At 39.1% G+C, this 22,475-nt stretch overlaps 1 protein-coding gene across 2 annotated transcripts in view; it reads right to left on the bottom strand.

The window, feature by feature from the left end:
* Positions 1-22,475, bottom strand: part of RAB3C (RAB3C, member RAS oncogene family) — a 271,453-nt gene that overhangs the window by 126,470 nt on the left and 122,508 nt on the right. For both annotated transcript variants that reach the window (XM_014781653.2, XM_004422843.2), the window contains exon 3: positions 17,908-18,026. In XM_014781653.2, the coding sequence (XP_014637139.1) occupies positions 17,908-18,026 (119 nt within the window). The remainder of the gene's footprint in view (positions 1-17,907; positions 18,027-22,475) is intronic.

The raw sequence follows: 22,475 nt of genomic DNA, 5'->3' as shown, positions 1-22,475 counted from the left end.
TAACCCATCCTCTCTCCCCTTTGTGACGTCTTTGTTTTCCTTAAGTCCCATATATTGCAGAGCTCTTTGCAAAAGTGATGAGAAGGGGTGGGCAGTAAGCTGCCTGAGAATGCCACACAGTGATGCCGGCTCCCTGAGTTTATTCCCTGACAGACTAGTTAGGATGGTGACTTGCCTAGAAAGAGAGGTTATTTTTGTTTGTTTTCCTAGCCTCAGCAAGGAACAAAAAGGCCCTCCTTTTTATATTCATCATAAATCTTTTAGAAACTGGAGATCAGTTTGGGGATATAAAATTCTCCTAAGGTGCAAATGTTCCCATCTACCCTCGCAAATCAATTATCAACTTACACATTCGGTAAATTGTTTTAATGTGATTAGTCCCTGGAAACTATCAAAGCAATCAGCTAACAGGAGTTGTTTAGATAGGGAGAAACCCTGTAGAAGGGGGAGTTATATAGGTGAATGTTGGACATGGGTGTTTGTTTCCTCATTCCTTCATTCATCAACTCATATTAATTGAGTGCCTAAGTAGATGGTTCTTTGAGAGATCCTTGGGTAATACAGGGATAAATCTAATTCTTATTCAGATGTCAAGCAGATTATAGCATAGTAGAGGAAATAAACAGGTAAACAATGATAATACGAGGCAGGATGAAATAAGTGCTTATGAGATATATAAGGGACTGTGCAGGGGGAGCCCATGAGAAGCACCTGATCCTGAGCACGAGATCAGGAGGAAGGGGAGATAACCACATTTAATGAATACCCGTCTCGTGGCTGGCCTGAAGACATTGCCGGCATTATGGAGGAGGTGATGTATTTGAAGTGAGCTTTAGATGAAGAGGAGGACTCCGGATGTCTGCAATAAGAACAGGAGCCCCTCATTCTGATGGAACAATAGAGGTAGCAAGGAGCACCGCACTTTTCAGTAACAGCCTGTGGTCTGGTGTGGTCAGAGTGAAGAAAGGTGCTTTTGGTTATTATACTCCATCTACTTCCAAAACAGTAGGCCTAGGAGAATAGGGGCTTTGGAAACCAAAGGGTGGCTAGCATAAAAGCCCTGGTTACTTGGTAGGGATGGAGGAAAGGCAAGGGCTTAGAGACTGGCCAAAAAGGCAATTCTAGGAACAAAGGTTGATTCTGCAGTAGTGGCCTGGTGACCAAGGCACTACATGCCTTATTTCCCCTGAAAGACTCGGAAGTCTGATAAAGCAGGCTGTGATTCATTTTAGCGCCGTTTGTAGTGATTGCCATGAAAAACCCCTCAATTGCAAAAGAACAAACAGTCAAACAAACAAACGAACAACTCTTGTTGGTTGAATTGAATCTTGTATGCTATATTCAGCGTACTATGGGGTTTATATCTGATTAAAACAAATTTATGATGTTTGGAAAGCCACAAGCATGAGCATTTCCCTATTCTGCCAATTCGGAAGTCTCTAAAGTTCAGAGACTCTGGCCTCACCTCTTTTCTTTGTAGTCATCTTCTCAGAGAGAACAAGGAAACCATGAGAAGGCACAATGTGCACCTGTCACCTCATTTCAAATCAGCTCCCAGGTGCTCCTGCTGCTCACGAGAATCCTGTCCCAGACTGAGTTGGCTGGAAATGCCATACGCGGCTGTTAAACCATGTGACTACCACATGTTTGATGATACATTTACCCAGGTCCACAGAAGCCTTTTCCCTATCAGTCCATCTTCAGCCACTTCCCAGTCAACGGGTCCTGGGAACCTTTGCAGAGGCAGCACTGATGATAAATCTTTCATAGGAACCACTTACTTTTCGTCACTGCATCTCTTTACCTCTTCCAGGAAAAACTATTTGATTCAACCCATGGGTTCAAGGTTATGTTTCTCACACTGGGAGGAAGTCCAGAAGGAGCCTCTGCCTCAGAAAGCAGTTGGCTCAGCTGCAGGTCCTGTCCTTGCTGATAGGACCAGGACTTGGGATCTGAATCCTGCTGGTCCACACACTTTGGTTTGAATTCCTGATCTGTGTCTAGACTCCATGCCTGTGTCTCTATCTGAATCACAGAATTTCTGAAAAAACTGGCAAACAATGTAGCATTAAGATCCAGTCCAAAGCAGAAATACGTGGGATAGAGTTGTCAATCTTAATGGATTAGTTACAGAGGTAGGGGCGTAAAAAATCATTCTGCAAAATCTAAATATGCAAAAGGTTAAGAAGCTATATAAGATATATATATATATATATACGTATTTCTCCAGACTTTTATTAATATATGAGTCCAATTCCAACAACATGTGACTAAAAATTGCATTGGGAAAAGCTCTCATCTTTCAGTGTAAATTCACATTACATTCACTTGGGGAGATTTTTTAAAACTCCTCATGCTGGGGTCACAACAGTAGAGAATCGGATTGAATTAGTGAAGAGGACAATATGTTTTGAAAAGATGTTCAAGTGATTCTAATGTGCAATCTGGATTGAGAACTACTGTCTGATATAGATCTAAGGGCAAGACAAAGTCCTTTGCTGTCTGCAATATGCCAGGTACATTAGATTTTCTCCTCTATTCCTCACAATCATCTTGTAAATTACAAATTCTTTCCCGCTTTTAAAGATAGTCAAGTAAGGCTGAGAAAGGTTAAGTACTGTCAAATTTCCAAGGTTATACAGTATTTGGGTTTGTTGGATTTGTCTAACTTTGAGGCAAGGGACTTCAACTAAGGGGTTGCAGAGCCTTCGCGGCTCTCTGCAGCAGCCTCAGAATTCTCAGCGTGGTGCCTCTTGCCCTTCTCAAAATGAAGCTTTAACCAATAATCATGCTCCCTTCTTTCTGCCTTTCTCATTTCCTCCCCAGATCTCTATCTCTGTTGGTTTTAAATTGAGGGAATTAAAAAAAAAAGGCAACTTTTTCTCCCAGCTTAAGGAAATGTCTCCTAAAATAAGCTGTTCTATCCAGCTGCATGAATTAAGTCATCTTTGGTACTTTTCAATACATATCATAAGGTCACAGGATGTAAAATTCTGTGCTCTAGCAATTCAGAAAGGACTCATCTCCAGAATATAAACTATGAAGGCAAAGATTTACATAAATTACCATATTAATACACATATTTAACGTTCATAGTTTATCAAAAACAGAAAGATAAGGAAATAATTTCAATTGCAGCAGAGCATCCATTTTTTCACATTTCTTAAATATTTGATATCCAATTAGGAAGTGCTGGGTTAGGGGAGCCACAGATAGTTTTTACTATACTTAACTCCTTGACTGCCAGGTAACAGATCTATCAAAAATGTCATGTTTATGATCAAGCCCAGTGGGATTCAGAGAAGGCATGAGGTTGAGGGAAGGGGTCTGATCAGAGATGGGGTTAGGGATGGAAGAAGAGGTTAACATATTTGTTGTTCTACTATTGCTCTTAAAAAGAAGAATGTTCTGATGTTTTGACATGGGCATTTTGATGAGGGCTATATCCACATGACCCTGTCATATTGGCTCATCACTACGTTTTGCTTCAGTGGCAATGAAACTGATTTGAATAGCAAAATCTGGGGGCCAACAAGGGCAAGAGTGGGAAAGAATGTCAAGGGGAAAGTGAGATGCAAATAAGAATAGTGCGAGAGTCAGGGGAGACTGGATGGTGCTGCTGCAGCTGTTGTGCACCACTTCTGTCAGCCATAATACAGGGCTCCTTGATAGGTTGTTATAGTTTTCTACAAAGTAGTCTTGCACAAAGATGTTGGAAGACAATATTAGAAGGTCTATTTGTATTTAACTCATACTTTTTTGGCATCTAATTTTCTGTGTGTTTTGTAATGTGCATTATAGATTGGCCCAGTGGTATGAGCTTATTATTTATGAATAACTAAATAGATATTGTGTAATAAAGAATTTGGCTGGCCTTTGTCCCCAGTTCCTGGGAGGTAACCTCTAACCCCTTGGTATTCTCAAGTGACTGGCCTGTCTTTGTTATTCATGGTGGGCCCCTTGGAGTATACCTGATAGTTTATGTTAATAAGATGACTCAGGACTGGGGGGACAGGTGGCCATGCCAGAAAGACCAACTATGTGATTAGATGTCTGGCACTTTGGGTCACATGATATCAGGCCGTCCTCTGAGGAGGGGAGGTGAATTGGAAATTGAGTTAAACCATGTGGGCAATGATTGAACCAAAAACTCCAATAAAAACTCTGGACACCAGAGCTTGAGTGAACTTCCCTGGTTGTCAATTACCTGCATATTGTCACATATCAATGTGCCAGGAAGTTAATGGGTCCCTGTGCGCAACAGAAGCTTCAAGATTGGAACCCTCCCAGATCTCGCCCTATACATCTCTGGTTCTGATTTATATCCTTCTGTTACAATAAAACTTGTAAGTGTAAGTAATAAAAATTATATCATTGTAAAAATGTATAGCACTTTCCTGAATTCTGTAAGTCATTCTAGTGAATTATCAAACCTAAAAATAGTCATTTTTTTAGTCAGCTGGTCAGAAGTGAGGGTGGCCATGGGGACCCCAAACTTATAGCTAGTATCTGAAGTGAGGCCAGTCTTGTAGAGGACTGTTGGCTTAACCTTGGCTAACTCTGGGTGGACATATATAGGGATGACTACTCAAAAGTTTTAATTGCTATGAGTATTTGGTTCAAAAAAAGTTTGGAAACCATCTAGGAAACTACTCAGGCTTTGTGACATCTCCTCCTTCACCTGCCATCCACTAGTTGTTGAAATCAATATGCTATGGGAAGGAAAACTATAAAAAAAATTCATTTGATATTTATAAATTAAATTTATGTCATAGAATACAATAGACTTTAAATGAAAACTGTTCTAAGAGTTATTCTGTGAGTAAAGAACATGAGATTGAGGGCATGGAGACTGTGACACATTGTTGGGCTGCTGGTAAATTCTTTTACTTACACCATAATTCTTGTTCTTGCTGTGGAAATTGATGGTACAGAAAGGGAAAGGTATGTGACAATACTTAATATGGGCCCTGTCTAAATTTAATGGAATAAGACATCATACACCATGAACTATCTTCTCTGGTGACAGAATATAATCCTCTCATGACTAATGTGCTGTTTTTCTAACTTTCTCTTTTGAATTGTTTCCTTTAATGTCTATTTATTTATTTAGTTTTTAAGGAGTGGGTGTGTAGGGAGGTTGGCTTACAACTGATAATTAGGAAAAATGAACTGAACAGCAAAGATAAATAACCCAGCCCACCCCAATGGTAAATGAACAAATGGGGTATCAGAACCCTCCAGCTAGAGTAAGGAGCCCTACATTGGGCAAACAATGTCATAGATTTAGAAATAGGTGGAGATTAGACTGGGGTTCTTCCAGTTTAGACTTAGGAGATTTGACTTTTCTACTCATTTCACAATGCGTGACTGAGTGCATGTTTATTTGCTGGTGGGACAATTAGAAAATGAAGACCAGTGGTATGTATCATGAAGTACTAAATATATTCATTGAGGTTAGAAAGCAGGCTTGATGGAAATCATATTCATGATGGACCTGAAAATACTGTACAGCTCAAGTAAGCCACAGTGTAACTGCTCATTTTTAAAACCTAGAACTCTGTTTTCTAAATAGAATCATCAACAATCCCACAGATTTGCTTTCAAACAGCAGTCATTAACAATCCCACCCAGAAACCCAGCTGAACATCTAGGACTAGGAAACGGGCTCTTATCACCATCTCTTCCCTGAGGAGTTATGTGACAGGTATAATTATTGTCCTTCAAGACAAATCTACTCCCCAAAGGCAGGCAACTAATTTCAAAGAAAAGAAGGTATATTAAAATAGATGGAAACTAAGGAAATCCTGTGAGAAAATACTGGTATTTGCAGTAAATATTGTGACACAAAATTGCACATGAAGAGCTGCCAAGGAGTCTATTTTCAGAGTGCAAGTGAAGCAGAACAAATAGCAATCATATTTATATAATACCTTTTATCCAAGAGTCCAAGTCTTTTATTTAATCTTTATATTTCCTATATAGCCTGACTGGCATAAGGCTGCAGCGACAAGACTTTAGCTTCTAGCCTTTACTTTCGTGTCAATAGTTATGGACTAGTAATTAACAGCTCCAAGTACAGTTGAGGTTAGTTAGGCATCAATGCACAAAGTCATACAGGACGGGCAACTCTATTCTCTTATCACCTTCTCTGTACATGATCAGCACATTAACTGCTGATAGTGCTTCATGCTCAGTCTTCAAGCTTTTTGCTATTTCCTGGGTCACAAAAAAGAAAGAAAAGATTCACTGTGACCAGAATATAAGCCTATGTTTGCCCTTTTGGTCTGGGCAGATATTGGATAAAATGAAATGCTTAATTAAGACACCTTTAATTCAAGGCTTTACATTTTTTACTGTGTTTGCATTCTTTGTGCAGCTAATATTTATCTCAGTGTCCAGCCTGGAGAATTCATTAAGAGAAGCAAGAACCAAGTGCAGCAAATGAAAGAGTAAGTGGAAAAAACAAACAGAAACAAGAAAACCCAGAGGCAGAAAGTTGGCTGATTGGCAACAGAAACAGTAAGAAAAACTTTGAACTGAGGCCATGAGAGATGAGCAAATATTTCCCATTGTGTTAGATGACATTTCTAGTTCTTTTTAGGTATCCTGGAATATGTACTTTTATTTGTACTAACCCATTCCCCAAATATACTCTCCCTTCCAAAAAAAAAATACCATTTTAGGGATGAAGTGTGCTACAGAACCAGCCAGGTAACTTCAAGTCACTTTGCTCAATACGTAGATAAGGCACATTTTGATTTCTCTTTGTCAATCTTGCCCACATATCTCTCCATCTTACTGAGAAGGAGGGAGGGTCACATGACACAGACAAAATTTTGGTAAAATAGGCTGTACCTCCTTACAAGATTTGAATTGAGAGCACTGATGTATTTTCATCATGATGGTATGATGCTTTTCCAGCCTTCAGTCATCAACTTTTTGTTGGACACATAATTGATATGTGCCTGAGACTGTGACAGATTATGAAGAAACAGAATGAATAAGATCTAGTTCTATGCACTTCTTTTTCTGTCATTCATACATTCATTTATTCAACAAATACTTACTGAGTACCTAGTATATGTGCCAGGGACAATTCTAGGCACATAGGATGTCATACGGCATAAAAGGGACAGAGATCACTGTCCTATGAAGCTTGCATTCTTGCTTGGGTACAGATATGATAAATAACTAAATTATAAAATATATTAGAGGGTGATAAACACTATGGAAAAAACATAAGCAGAGAAAGGGGATGGGGAGTACTTCAGAGGGTTGCAATAAAAATGGGATGGGGGTAAAAAGGCCCTGATGAGAAGATGACATTACAGTGAAGATGGGAAGGAGGTGAGGGGAGGACCACAGGGATATATGGGGAAGGGACTTCCAGGCAGTGGGAATAGCAGGAGCAAATGTCCTCACATGGAGGCATATCTGGTATGTTTTAGGAACAGCAAAGAGGCTGGTGTGGCTAGACTGGGGTAGAGTAGGATAAGGTGAGGTCAGAGAGGCAGTGGGTAAATTGTCCAGGGTCTTGCAGGCTCTTGTAAGGGCTTTGGCTTTAATCCAGGAGAGGTGGGCTGTTGTGAATGTTGGAGGAGAGGAGTGACACGATCTGATTTACAGTTTGAAAAGCTCCCTCCAACTGCTCTGCTGGGAAGATCCTGGGGCAGTGGGAGAAGCAGGGAGACCAGTTAGGCTATTGCAGCAATCCAGACACGAGATGATAGTGTCAGAATTAGGGTGGTAGCAGTGTATTATGGGTTGAATTGTATTACCTCCAAAATGTTGAAGTTCTAATCCCTAGTACCTGTGAATGTGACCGTATTTGGAAATAGGGTTTTGCAGATGACCAAGTTAAAATGAGGTCACTAGGGTGGGCCCTAATCCAATATGACTGTGTCTTTATAAAAAGGAGAAATTTGAACACAGAGAGAGACACATACAAAGAGGAAATGATGTGAAGACAGAAAGAAAGTTACCTACAAGCCAAGGAATGCCTGAGACCACCAGAAGCTAGGAGAGAGGCATGAAACAGATTCTCTCTCACAGTCCTCAGAGGGAGCCAACCCTGCCGACAGTTTAATGGGGGACTTCTAGATCCAGAACTGAGAAACAATTAATTTCTGTTATTTAAGTCTCCCAGCTTGTGGTACTTTGTTAGAGCAGCCCTCGCACACTGATACACAATGGAAACGGTAGGAAGTGGAGGGATTCTGAATACATGGATATCATATTTGCGAATTTGCCAACTTGCTAAAATGCATTTGAACTTCTGGCACCCTCACAGACATTTGCAGACCTTGCAAAGTGGTGAAAAATCTGAGTGGCCTGACGCATATGCTCCCAGGTATCAGGGTGCCCTTTGACACACATTTAGTACTATACTTGTCACATTTTTGTGCTTTTGCTGTTTAAAATGGCCCCAAGCATAATGCCGTAGTACTGTCTAATGTTCCTAAGTGCAAGAAGGCTGTGGAGTGCCCTATGGAGAAAACACGTGTGTCAGACAAGCTTCATGTAGGCACGAGTTATAGTGCTGTTGGCCGTGAGTTCAATGTTCATAAATCAACAAGATATATTAAATAAGGTATCTTTAAGCAGAAACGCACATAAAACAAGGTTATGTATTGATTGGCTGGCAAAAATGTGACCAGAGGCTCATGGGAACCTAACCCTGTACTTCCCCTATGGGGCCTTGATTCACTATTCACTAATTCAGTATTGTGGTGACTCCATAGAGCATAACTAGCGTGAATAACAAGAACAGACTCTATTTTGAAGTTAGATTCAAGATATAACAGTATTTTTTGAAGGACTAGATGTGGGTTCTGAGAAAATGAGGAGTTATGATTTTGGGCCTGATAAACTGGAAAAACGGAGGTGTCGTTTACGAGTGGAAAAGACAATGGAGAAAACAAGGTTTTGTCTTAGTAATTTTGTAAGGGGCTGGAAATTGGGAGCCATTTATCTTCTAAATACAAAGGAGCTTAAGTTGGGTTATCTGTACAAGAAAAATGTGTTATGGTTGGGTCAGAGCAGCGATAAGAAACATTGTTATTAAGATCCAGAGAGAGGAGAGACTCCTTGCTGCCCAGCATGGGGAGGTGGTGAAAGTTGGGGGTCAGAGGTCTGTGCTTTAATCCCACCTGTGACCCCTCCGAGCTGTGACAGAACCGACTTTATAGTTGATAGGACCGTTGAACAAGGTTAGGAAGCTCTGAACAAAGGCTTAGAAATTGCTCATCATATTTTAGTCATTATTACCAGGCTGAATTCTTTAATATTTAACATAAAATCACTTATTTAAGACCATTATATATTTTTTGGAGGAAAAAAAAGAGAAAATGGCAGAGGAAGAGAATATTTGAAGGTGAAATTTCATTCTTGTTCCAGCACATCTGCAATGGTGCCCTGAACGTCATAGAAATGAATTATTTAGAACTGGTGGGAAGATGGTGTCAGACTTTCATCCTCGGTCTGGGGTTTTTAAAAAATATCAGTCTGTTCACCAGATTTCCTGCCTTAAAAAAGACCCTTATATTTATAGTTCCTCATCATGTCATAAAAAGTAGAATGTAAATAAATAAGGCAAGGGGGGATAAGTCAATGACCTTCTCCTACAGGAAATACAGCAGCCTGTGGCCATGCCATACTTAGAACAGAAATGCTCTTAAAGTCAGGAATGGGGAAGATTTTAAGTCAATTTAAAATGTACTGCAGTATGTGTAGACAATTTGAGTCATCGTGCTAGAAATTCAGGAAGAGCCTGTACAACTTAGCAGAATTCTACATACTCAGGGTCATGTTCCAACAGAGACCAGGGACCTCTGGCCACAACTCATTCGAGAAACATTTTAAAAGGAGCGAAGTTTTCAGTGGTGATCTCATGTTTCTAGAAGGATTTAAATCTATTTGGGACCTGTCTCTCTAATAAATCATTCATTTAATTTATTTCTTAAATCAAATCCCTTTGGGAGGATTCACAGCACAGAATACTCTGTTTTCAAAAAAGAGGTAGCCTCTATTTTCTCAAAATTGTGGAGCCTCTAGATTGCTGCTCTTGACTCTACAACCCCATGCAGTTTCCTCCTTAACAAACTGTAGGCTGAAGCAAATGGGGATCCGGCAACCTAGTCTAGTTACTGACTAATATGATTACACACACGTTCACCACATGGATAAATCTGAAGAACATCGAAAGCTTTGTTGCAGCTTCCAGTGTGTTGTTTACAGCCATTTATTTTTACAAAATACCCCAGTCAATTCAGATAACCTCACCAGATGTGCATTTTCCATGCAGGTTTCACTCACTCATTCAATAAATATTTATTGAGCAGCCACTCACTGCCAGGCCCTGGGGTAGGCACTGGATGTTAAGGTGAAGAAGACAAGCATAGTCCTTTCCTTCAAGGAACTTGGAATCCAGTAGGAAAACAGAGAGCTAAATAAGCTCTTACAATATGTTATAAGATATACGGTGGTGCTGTTTCGAGAGCTGACTATAGGAGCAGCTAAATGAATCTGCATTAGAAAAAACTTAGCAGAGGAAATGATGGTCAAGCTGAGACTCGAAGGAATAGAAGAAATTAGCTTGCTCCGTGTGGAGATTGAAGGGATGTGGTTTCTTGTAGAAGGCAGAGCATGTGCAAAGGCCCAGAGAAAGAGAAACCTGGGGCACGAGAAGTTCAAAGGACTGAAAGAAGTTCAAAAACTGGAAAGGCTTCAACAAGCATAATAATACAAGGTCAGCTTCTGGTTTCCAAAATATTGGATGCAATATAAGCCCCTGAGGCCCTCTTCAGAGAGCATAACCTCAAACTGACTTCTATCTAAGATATAAGGTAGAAAAATGATGTTTAGAGAAGATAGTGTAGGTAGCATGGAATCCACACATTCCCTTGAGTGCTTACCATTCAATTCGTGGATCATTTGAGCCCAGAAGAAGTCTATGTGCTTGGAGTATATTTGCCTAGCTTCTCAGAGCAGCCTTCGCTGAACATGCGCTCACGTTTGTCTAATATTTGGAAGGCACCAGAAAAAAGGAGTCTCATGAGGTCTTTTTAGTCCGGGTTGTAAAAGCCATTGGTGAAATAAATCCAATATGTCCCAAAATAAAAGACATTTTCATCAGAATTTAAGTCAAAGAAGACTTTCTTTGCCCTGAGGGATTGGTATAGTATATTCCCCCTTCCTATAAGGAGAGCTATATAAGGTACATGATGTTTACCTTTTTTTTTTCCCTCAGCCTTGATTTTCACCTTGGTTTCCAGGAATCTCAGAACTAAATTTCATTTTAAACACAATAACTATTTTATCCTTTGGATTTCCTTAATTTAATTTCCTTTAAATTCTCCATCAGACCCCTTTTATGTGCCCCCTCAGATCCTCTTGGACTCACCTGTCTGAAGGGCTCTTGGCCACCTGTTTCATTCCTCCTGCAAGGGCTCTGCTCGACTATCGCCTCTGTCATCCACGTGACACAGGCATAACCCAAAGCAGCTCACCTCAGGCCAATGCCACGGAGCTCCTGCCTCCCACTCCGGAGCTCCCCGGTGGCTACTGAAGTGAGTCATCCGTGTGTGTGTAACTCGGAAGCACGGAGGAGTTACAGCCCCAGAAGCGAACATCTGACCAACAGGAGACAAGAGCTGATGGGTGAAGCCTTCTCCCTCCTTCTACCAGAGTCTCCCTGAGGAAGCTCCTGAGAGATCAATGGTCAGTTGCTCTTGATACCAAGTGATGATGGGTTTGCAAGACGCCCCCTAGTGCTGGTTCCCCCGATTCCCTGTCACACTCCCCTTTCTCCTCTCTCGGTTCCCTGAGGCTGTACTTCCCAATAAAGTATTAGCACTTAAGCTTTTCCCATTCCGTTTCTAGTGAACGAGGGCTAAGACAAATATTCTCTCCCGATTCTTAGCAGTTACTCTCTATTCCTGTGTTATTAACCATACTATATGTATCTTTTGTGTTTACTTCCTCACATTCTTTTTGAAAATTTGTAGACTCAAGATAAATGTATAAATGAGTTCATAATGAGCTTCATTTTATATTAATTTTACAGAATTGGGAATTTGGCCAAATTAAAGAGGACATTTTTATTTAATTTAATTCCTTAAATAAAACTTCATTGGAAAATTCAAAGCATAGTCTAATGTTTTTGCAAAAAAGGAATAGCCTCCGTTTCCTCAAAATGATGTTAGCTTGCTCCTATTCTCTCTAAATCTCTATGCTGCCTTCTTAAGAGACTAGAAATTGTGTGTAATTAAATGTAAGAAAACTTAACACTTAATCTAAATCTCCCTAGTTAGATAGTTTAAGGATTTTACTGAGATCACAACCGACAAGCATTTTCTATTCTTTCTGTGCAATTGAAGTGGATTTTGTTAGGAAGAATATTTGAAACTTTAGTTGCAAATCAGTTTCAATTAATTTTTCTTTTTACTATGTATGTTTTTCTGTATTTTTTCCTGCCCTTAAGATCAGCACTTGGAGACCGGTAATTTAAAGAAAATGTCCTTTGTGCTTGTTTCCCTGAGAATACCTTATTTCCTGTTGTAGAAAGCCATCTCTGATTATCAGCAAGCTCCCCCCTTCCCCAACACTACTTAATAATGCCCTATATGTAAAGCAAGCGCTGAATTGGATTTTTTTTCTCCGAACAGGTTTTTTTTTTCTTACTATACAACTCTGTTTTTATTCCTGAAATATTTCCCAAGATTTCTTTTTTCTTTTTTTTTGTAACAGTTTTTCCCAAGGTTTTTCATGGGTCATTTTGTTCAATTTTTTTCAGTTAAGAATAATTTTAAAAATACCAATTTTGGGCTAATTACTATGTTAAGTAAGGAACACAAACAAATAAGACATAGTCTTTCTCTACAAATAGTTTATAATCCAGTAGAAACTTAAGACAAGCATATATTAAAGAACAATGAAAAGCTAAATATAATTAGTTTCCATAGCAGCAATACACATACAATATTAAATCTCTTGTTGGGAAGAAGAATAGAACCATTAATTCCTGACTATATCAGTCTGAAGTAATTTCTATATTTTCTGTTGGGATATCAAGCAAAGATGTAATCTTCTATAGTCCTTTGGATCATTCATTCAAAATATATATTGGATCAATGAGTATATACATACAATGGAATATTATTCAGCCTTAAAAAGGAAGGAAATTCTGACATATGTTACAACATGCATGAACCTTGAGAACACTATGCTAAGTGAAATAAGCCAGTCACAAAAAGACAAATACTGTATGATTCTACTTATCATACATACAAATACTGTATGATTTCAGTTTTGCAAGATGAAGAGTTTTGGAGACGGATGGTGGTGATGGCTGTATATGAATATGAATGTATTTAATACCACTGAACTGTACATTCAAAAATGGTTAAAATTGTAAGTTTTAAGTTATGTGTATTTTACCACAATTAAAAAATTAAAAAAGCAACTAGAAGGATGTGCAGCTATGACATACAACTATCTGCTGGGGCTTTGGGGGAAAAAATAAATAAATAAAAGTATAAAAAAAATTGGAAAACATTTATATTATAAAAAAATTATACATATATACAATTGTATTTAGTACTAGGGAAAAAAGATTATTGAACTCATAGTCCAATACAGAAGACAAAATGTAATCAAATGACAACAGAGTCAGCTAGGTTCTTTACATGGTCTGTAGAAAGTACTAGGGTAGCTAGGATGCAGAGATGAGGGTGCAAACAGCACTGTCCCCTGGGAATGGAAATTGGGATGGGTAGGAAATGGAGTAGAGATAGCTTTAAAAGCTTCATAGAAGAGTGGGTATTTGAGCTGGCCTTGAAAGGTGGATGAGAATTTGGAAAGATAACAGAGAAGTTATTCCAAGCAGAGGAATAAAGGTACTGAAAGGATGGAAAGTTTGAAAATTGATAAAATTTCTGTTTGGCTGAAACATAGGATCAATGGAGGAGAGTGGCAGGAGATGATGTAAGTGAAACAGATACATGGAGGCTACACTATTTACCATATTAGAGAACGTAGATTTCATTCTAAATGAATGTCTTAACCAGAAATGGGCTTCAGGATCACTTGTGGAGCTTTCAAAAATACATGTGCCCAGATTTATCACTGGAGACTTGGTTTAGTATGTCCAGAGTGAAGCCTGGGCTTCTTCATGTTATCAAAGCTCCACAGTGATACAGATGTGCTCGCAGAATCGCTACTAAAGGTAATAAGTCATTATCACAGATTTTATTTTTAAGATGAGAGACATGTTAAAGTTCACTTAGCTCTGATGGCAATATGATCGGTGACCTGAAGTGAGTGGGACCTGAAGGTAAGAAGATAAGATGGAAGGTTCCTAAAGTGGATGAGAGCTAATGACAGTCTGGATTAAGACAGTGGCAATAGTGACAAATGATAAGACTAGATCTGAGAGGCATTCAGAAAGCCAAAACTATTGGACTTGGTGGTCAATGAGATGTGATGGGTAAAAGAGGGAGAAATCAAAAACAGTGCTCAGATTTCTACATCAGATAACTGGGTGAGGGTAGATCCACTAACTGAGACAGTAAATGCTGGCATAGGTACCAAATACAATGTCCAGCAGATTGTCAAAGAGTAGGTGCTCAATAAATGTTTGTTGCATGAATAAAAAACCCCTAATAAACCAATAATCATGGAATTGTGGATAAAAACATGAGTAAATAAGGGTTGGTTTATAGATGGGCTTTGCTGGATTTTGACAGATCTAGATGTAGGGGAGAGGTGGAGTGGGAGGTTGTGAAAAAGATATGCCAAGTATGGGGTGCCATCAAAGCAAAAAAATCAAAAAGGCTGGAAAGTTTAGGCTCGGTTCCAGAAACAGTGAATGGTTCAGTTTGGCTCTAGGACAGCGAGATGAGACTGTAAACATTTAGTGGCTCCATAATGTGGTATGTCTGCAAGTCAGGCTGATGAAGTTTTAATTAATTAAGGAGGCAATGGTGAGTCATGGCTTTTGGGCAGATGTCTTCCATGATCTTTACGATCATGTTCTTTTGGAAGATTCTTATAGCAGCAGTGGGATAGGATGGCTTGGGACAGGAAGAAATCTAAAGGGCTAAAGATTAGTTAGAAAGTTATTATGAGGGTAGAAGCAAAAGATAATAAGAAATTGAGCAATGGTGGTCACAGAAGGAATGGAAAGGCAGGAACAGAATCAAAAGATATTCAGAAAAATTAATATGAAAGATCAAGCCCCAGATTGGGATGGTTGGAGGTCAGAGCTGTACTCAGGGTTGACCCTGGGTGACAGAGCATTGTGGTCTCAACGAACAGAAATAATGACATCAGGAAGGTGAGAAGTTTCAAGTGAAGACAATTGATTCTGAGGTGTCAACAGGATGTCCAGGTGGAGAAATGTTCTGGGCACCTGGAAATGTTACACTGCAGTTTAGAAGACAGACTGGGGCCAGAAATTTCAACTTGAAAGCCACCTGGTGTAAGTGATAAACGATGTGTGTTAGTGGAGAGAATGGCCAAGGAAACTAAGAATGAGCTCAAGAAAGAAACCCACGGGGGTACGCTTACCCTTGGCTGGGTGAGGGAGGGAGTGAAATCTAGGAAGTAGAAGGAGGAGCAGTCTTAGACAGAGACAAGAATAATCTGGAAAACGCACCTCTCAGAAGACAGGAAACAGAGCTTCAAAAGGAAAGAGTGGGTAAATAAAGTGAAATAGAGAATCTGAGGAGGAGGAGGACTGAGACAGGGCAGACGGTCCTTCGACAGGTGTGGAAGCCTGGGTGGGTTGAAGCTGACTTGGCTGGGGTTACAGAAGGAAGGCGTGGAGGAGGGACCTGAGCTTTCCCACACCCTTTCTGATGAAAGAGGCAGGGGTGCTGATAGCATGGCTCCTGGTGTTGTTGCCATTTGGGTTTAATGAACTCCGTGTATCCTTCCATGTATTCTCTGTAGGCATATAACTTTCACTGAAACAACAGGGCAAGAACTATGGGTGCAAACAGCATTCGGGACCCTGAAGTCTGGAACCCGATTCATGAACACTGCCTGCCTGGGAGCAATGGGTCTCATCATTTCCTGAGAGAAAACAGGCAAAGTTAAAATGACCATTTTGCATGACAATATGTGTGCCAGGGGGATGTGCGGCAATTAACTAGATACCACCACACTATTAACTAAACAAACCCTTTTGTCACTAATATTAAATGCTATTTTTCTCATAAACTAAATCCCCATATAGATTTGTGTCTATATCTGGACTCTCTGTTTCATTTTATTTTGTATCAAGTCTTCTAGTATTTAATTGGGATTGCCTTGAGTTTATAAACTAATTTGAGAAGAACTGGCATTTTTACAATATTTAGTCTACTAAAAAGAAGGGTACTTAAGCCTTCTTTTATGTTCCTCAGTGTAAGATAATTATTTTTTCTATAGGTCCTAAGCTTGTCTTTTTCAGTTTATAGCTATATATTTCCCTTTTGTGATGCTATTGTCAATGGTATTATTTTTCGCACTGTAAGTGTATGTATGTGTGTGTAAATAGAAAGATGTAGGTGTTTTCTCAGATGAACAATTAAAATGTAAAAAATCTAAAGCAAATTGAAGTTTTTAATAGTATCTGACCTTCACCAAGCTGATACATATGTAAAAAAATCATTTTGGGTAATGCTATCATGTAAAACAACAACAAAAAACGAATGTGGTTTATCTTGTCTTTGTGTTGCTAGTGTTTCCTTACATAAGACAAGCTGTGACTGTATTTGGAGTTAAAATGTGCTGTCTGTTCAGTCCTGGTCTCACCAATGGGAGCTCCATTTTCCTGCTAATATCACACAAAGCTCTAGCTAGACTCTGGCTCTTTCCACAGAAAAGCAGCCCGGTTCAGCCCTGCTGCTGGAATTCATGACCACCACCATGGGCTCTTCAGTGTCTCCTCCCCAGGTGCTGGTGGAAGAGGTTGAAGGAAGCTGCAGCCACAGCAGTCAGCTCCCCACTGCCAATCACATCATCACGGGACAGAGCGGTTTCAGATGGTTTCATGCAGCCATGAGTCAGAAAGGGTTTTAGTTTTACCTTTTTCTTCATCCCAGTCCTTTGATACTTTTCAATTTGGAGAAAAACTGAAAACTATGTAACAAATCTAGACAAGGGGTCAGCAAACTTTTATTATAAACGGCCAGATAGAAAATGTTCTAGGCTTTATGAGCCACAGGGTCTCTGCTGCAGCTACTTAACTCTGCTGTGGAAATGTGAAAGCAGTCATGGACAATAAGTAAATGAGCCTGGCTGTGTTCCAGTAAAAGTTTATTGACAAAGCAAGTGGTGGGCCAGATTTGGCTCATAGGCTAGATTTGGCCTATGATTCATAGTTTCCAGATCCCTCTTTTAGACCAGTAAACCTCCAAACCATTCATTATTTATATTTTATAAAGTAAAAGCAGTGCACTAGTCTCCACAGAACCAAGGATGACAGGATGCAAAGCACGGGAATGAGCAAAATGTAGAAAGATCACCAAAATGATTTATCAATCTCTAAATAACAATTCTTTTTTTTTTTTTTTGCTGAGGGCTGGGCTAACAACCGTGCCCATCTTCCTCCACTTTATATGGGACACCATCACAGCATAGCTTGCCAAGCAGTGCATCGGTGCATGCCTGGGATCCGAACCGGCAAAACCCGGGCCGCCACAGCGGAGTGCGCGCACTTAACCACTTGTGCCACCAGGCTGGCCCCTAAATAACAATTCTGAGCATAGCTAGCATTTGTTTGCTTTATGAAGCACAAGTAGAATCATAGCATATAATAAACACACATATTACATTGCAGTGTGGTCATTGCTTTGAGGAGAAAGAGAGAGTTGAATGAAAAAATCATTATTAGTAATGAAAGCATTTGCTCTTACTTACCAGTCCTGTACCGCATTGAAGGATTCCTCATTTGTGATGTCATACATTAAAATAAAGCCCATGGCCCCACGATAATAGGCGGTGGTGATAGTCCTGTATCTTTCCTGGCCTGCTGTGTCCTGAAAAATAACAATAATAATGTCTCAAAAGAAAAGGCAATACATCTTTGCCAATACATCTGGCAATTCCAGAAATAGTCGCTATAGAGAGTCTAAACTGTACTTGCAATGCACAGCTATACGTCTTTTTTTGTCTTGTTTTTCCTAATGGTTTTTATATGGAAGCTCTATATTATTATGAAAATTTTTTTTTTTTTTGGTAAAGATGTAGTTCAAAGTACCTTCTATATATGTTCACTCTCATTAAGTAGCATCTAATTATAAAAAATAAAATAAAAAGAAACATTATACATATCAAATCTGTGGCTTTTGTATCGTTTAAAATCAGAAGAGTACATTAGCTCCATCATTGCATATTTATTGTCTCTCTACTAAGTACAGCCACTGTGGGGAAAAAAAGAAGTTTATGAAAAAGTCTCTGCTTTCAAAGGCATGCAGTTTAGTCTCAGTTTATTCAACCATAAAATGAGAATAAAAATATCTGCTTTGTGTGGAAGTTTGAGTCAGACAGATCTGGCTTCCTGCTCTCTCATTAGCGAGCTGGGGGAATGTGGACAAGCCACTGAACCTCTGTGAAGTGACTGCCTTCAAGGTCTGGCATGCCTGTTAGGGTTACAGGAAATAGCACATGTAAAGCGCTGCACACAGAGTCTGGCACAGAAAAAGCGGTCAGTAAACCGCAAGTACTGGTTGTTGTTCCTGAAATTTGGGGAGGCAAGGCTAACACAGGATGGGAGATAGCAGCTTACAAAGACAAGGGTTCTGGGCCTGCAAGAGAGATGGCACGGAACAGTTAAATCTGGGAATCAGAGGCAGCTACATCACTGAAATAACCTCCATATGTCATGTGAACTGTAGAGTGTAGCTCAAGAAATTATTCCTCAATTCAACCAACTCTTGCCCCCTTGTCTTCTCAGGATCCGGGGTATCACTTGCAAACCAATGGTCCTTGGTTTTCCCCTTCACCATTTTCCATGGAGACTGCACTCTGACTTATTTTTACTAGCACTCTGGGTACTTAGCATTTTGGACAGAAATGTTACCTTCTTTCTGACTTCAGGGTGGATCCTCTGGCTCCCCTTCTCCCAGAGGTGCCTTCTTTGTACACAGAGCGCATCCCAAATACCCCTAAGACTAAATAGCCCTTGAAGGGAAAGCTAGTGTGTTGGATGACACAAGAATAGATTCCTTTGGCATCAAAATGAAGCTAACATCTCCTGGGTCTCACTATTATGACGGGCTTATGTTGAATACGCTGTTCTTCACCCACAGGTATCTCCTGCTTGGATGCTTACATTCCACTGTGGAGCAACGTGGGAAACTCAAGATTGCTTACAATTTTCTCCTAATTTGTGTGCTACGTTCTGTTTGGCTCCTGGAAGTTCAGAGAAGCGTGATAAAGAAGGCTGAGGAAATCAACAAATGATTCCAGGAGAACGTGGTGGTGTGAAATGGAACTTGAAAATTAGCTAAGGGTGTGACTTTTCATGAAGCCAGCAACAATTATATTCTACTCTTGGAGCAGGGATAAGGCTGGCCTGATTGGAAGGTGTTTTTATTAGGTAAATAAGGGAAATAAGGTTCCAAAGGTATGATGAAAACAGATTATGATACCCAAGACAGCAAAAATAAAGCAAAATCGGTGGGGAAGGTCTTTCAGAACATACCACCAATAGCAGAAAGCAAAAAGGATAATATATATTTCACCACATGAAAATTTGACAATTCCTTGAATATAGAAAAATATCTATAAATAAAATTGAAATGATATATAATCAAATGGTAAACTGGGAACTATATTTGCATGGTACTAGAGAGACCAAAAGTTAATATCTTTTTTTTTGTGTGTGAGGAAGTTCAGCCCTGTGCTAACATCCGCCAATCCTCCTCTTTTTGCTGAGGAAGACTGGCCCTGAGCTAACATCCGTGCCCATCTTCCTCCACTTTATATGGGACACCACCACAGCATGGCCTGACAAGCGATGCGTCTGGTCACGCCCGGGATCCAAACCTGCAAACCCCGGGCTGTCGCAGTGGAGGGTGCGCACTTAACTGCTTGCACCACCGGGCCAGCCCCCCAAAAGTTAATATCTTTAATATATTAACTAGTGTGAGAAATCATTAAGAAAAATGTTAAATATTCTAATTTTTAAAATTTTTTATTAAGAGACACACAAATAGCTAATTAATTTGTAAAAAGAGTTGAATCCCATGCATAATATTAGAAATGCAACGCTGCATAGTTTCATGCCTTTATAATAGAAGTTACCTGGCCATTATTTGAATATTTATTATACATTGCTTAGTATTTTATAAATTTGAAAGTGTAGATGTTAGACATAAATATGGCTATCATAAACTGCATATAATTGGGACAAATACACAAATTTGTTAGGCAGAGAGAAGCAAATCTTGAGCTTATTTGGATAGTCCTGGATATTCGTTGGATATAATTCAAGTAACAGTATATCCACATGTGAAATAAAGAAGAAAGTTAGAGAACCAAATTCCCAAAGACCATGTTTAAAAAGCAAGGTATAATCAGAGATTGTGTAATATATTTTAGCTCTCTGGGGAACAGAACCCCTTATAACTAATCATTCTGTTTTAAAACTTATCGACTTTGACTTGGGTTCATATTTTCCAGAACATGTTATCCTTAAAATTACCTTTTTTTTTTTTTTTGGCCTATTGTGAAGTAGCTTTAAATGGCTTTCTTTTATCTCTTAGGAAAATATCTTTTTGGCATTGATTGAATAGCTTTCTTACAGGTTGAAGACCCCATTCCTGCTGCCTTCTCTGTACAATAGAGGCTTTTCCCTAATTTCTCAATAGGAGCAAACAGCCAATATACCAGAAGCACTGCTAAAAGGGGACCCAGACCCTTGCTGTCAAGCGTGTCTTCAACACAGACACTGAATAGCGCTGTGTTGGAAAACTATGACATTATCTCTTTATTCTTGACCTCTTCTAGTGATGGCTTCCCTTTTCATAAGATGTTAATTTTATTTTGACAGTAAAGAAACTAGTTCTAGTGTTATAAAACACATCAATTTCACATCGTGGGTGTATTTAGTCTTTGAGAGAGCAGAAATCAAGGCCCCATTATAGTATGATTGAGATGTTACAGGAAACCACAGGGCTGAATAGCCATTAAGTATCAAAATTTAAAAATAGAGTGAGGGGAACAAAAAAAGCTTTTAAGAAAAAAAAATTGAAGATTTCAGATAGCACTTAAGTCAAAGCAAGGGGCAGAACCTCCCACACCATTTTGATTTGAACCCAGAAACACAATCTGATTGGAAGTAGTCGTCACCTAAAAATTCTCAGGCAGAATAAGAAATTGCACCAAGTAGGGGAAGTGTAGTAAGGAATACAGAGGAAATTTTCTTTCTAAATGCAAGGCAAATAAAAAGAGTAATATTAAGCTAATAAACAGACACCAAGTTGGTTCTGCATTGGTTTTGAGTACTGAAAACGATTTCAGAATTACAAACGTATTAGCATTTTTCTCTCCCATGATATCAAGAAGAATAGGAAGTCAGAAAAACACTTCATTACGTTTGACATTTACTAATGATGATAGAAGGTTATGTTTGAAAGAAAAGAACATTTTATAATGTCAAGTGCCACTAATATAATTAAATGTGAACAGTCTCAGAAGGTAACTGATTAAAATGGTACCTCTTCTCAATTGGTCTGGGAAATGGCTCCAAACTCCAGCTTCGCACTGTTCCTTTGCCCGGCTGATTCTAGTAACTAGAATTACCTAATGATTTTCTATAAATGTAGGTTTCTGATGATTGAAAACCACAACTGGAAACCTCTCCCGGAGAAAATGAAGGATAAAAATATGGTTAAAGAGTGAAAACTTACTTCCATAAGAGTTAGCTTTCATTTTCCTCTCTTTTAAGAAAAATAAAATCATTTTAGTTGGTTTAAATATTTTGATTTCTCAATCATGTATTTAGGAAGAATTTTTGGCTTTAATGATAGGTTTGATTAGCAAATACTTGAATATCTGTCAAGAAAAGAACTGTAAAATGGAAAACATTAGCAGCTTGATAATAGTAGCTAGCAACATTTTCAGTTTGAATTTAGGCATTTTTGTCTTACACTTTTTTTCTCTGATGAAACATTTTATTCCTTTAATTGTATGTACCGCATTCTGAAACCCTTCTGAGGTTGTGCAGAGATAATATGCAGTTTTAAGATGGAGGAAATAGCTTTCATTTGTAAGGTCTGGGTTATATTGTAATTTGTTTTTTGTTTTGGTGATTACTTCTCTCTGTATTGGATTAAAGGGAAAATGGCAGTAACCATTAGTAAAGAAACATAACTCAAACAATATCCAAATCAAGATACGTTTATTGAGTGTCTAGACAGAGAAAAATAGACTGAAGGACAGACAATCCCGGTACCCAATAAAGTAAGTAATTTTATATGTGA

Source organism: Ceratotherium simum, chromosome 18 (assembly GCF_057802395.1).
Source record: "Ceratotherium simum simum isolate JZ-2026a chromosome 18, ASM5780239v1, whole genome shotgun sequence".
In the NCBI taxonomy this organism is placed as follows: Eukaryota; Metazoa; Chordata; class Mammalia; order Perissodactyla; family Rhinocerotidae; genus Ceratotherium; species Ceratotherium simum.
Note: the sequence above shows the minus strand (reverse complement) of the source record. Positions and strands in the feature narration are given on the sequence as shown.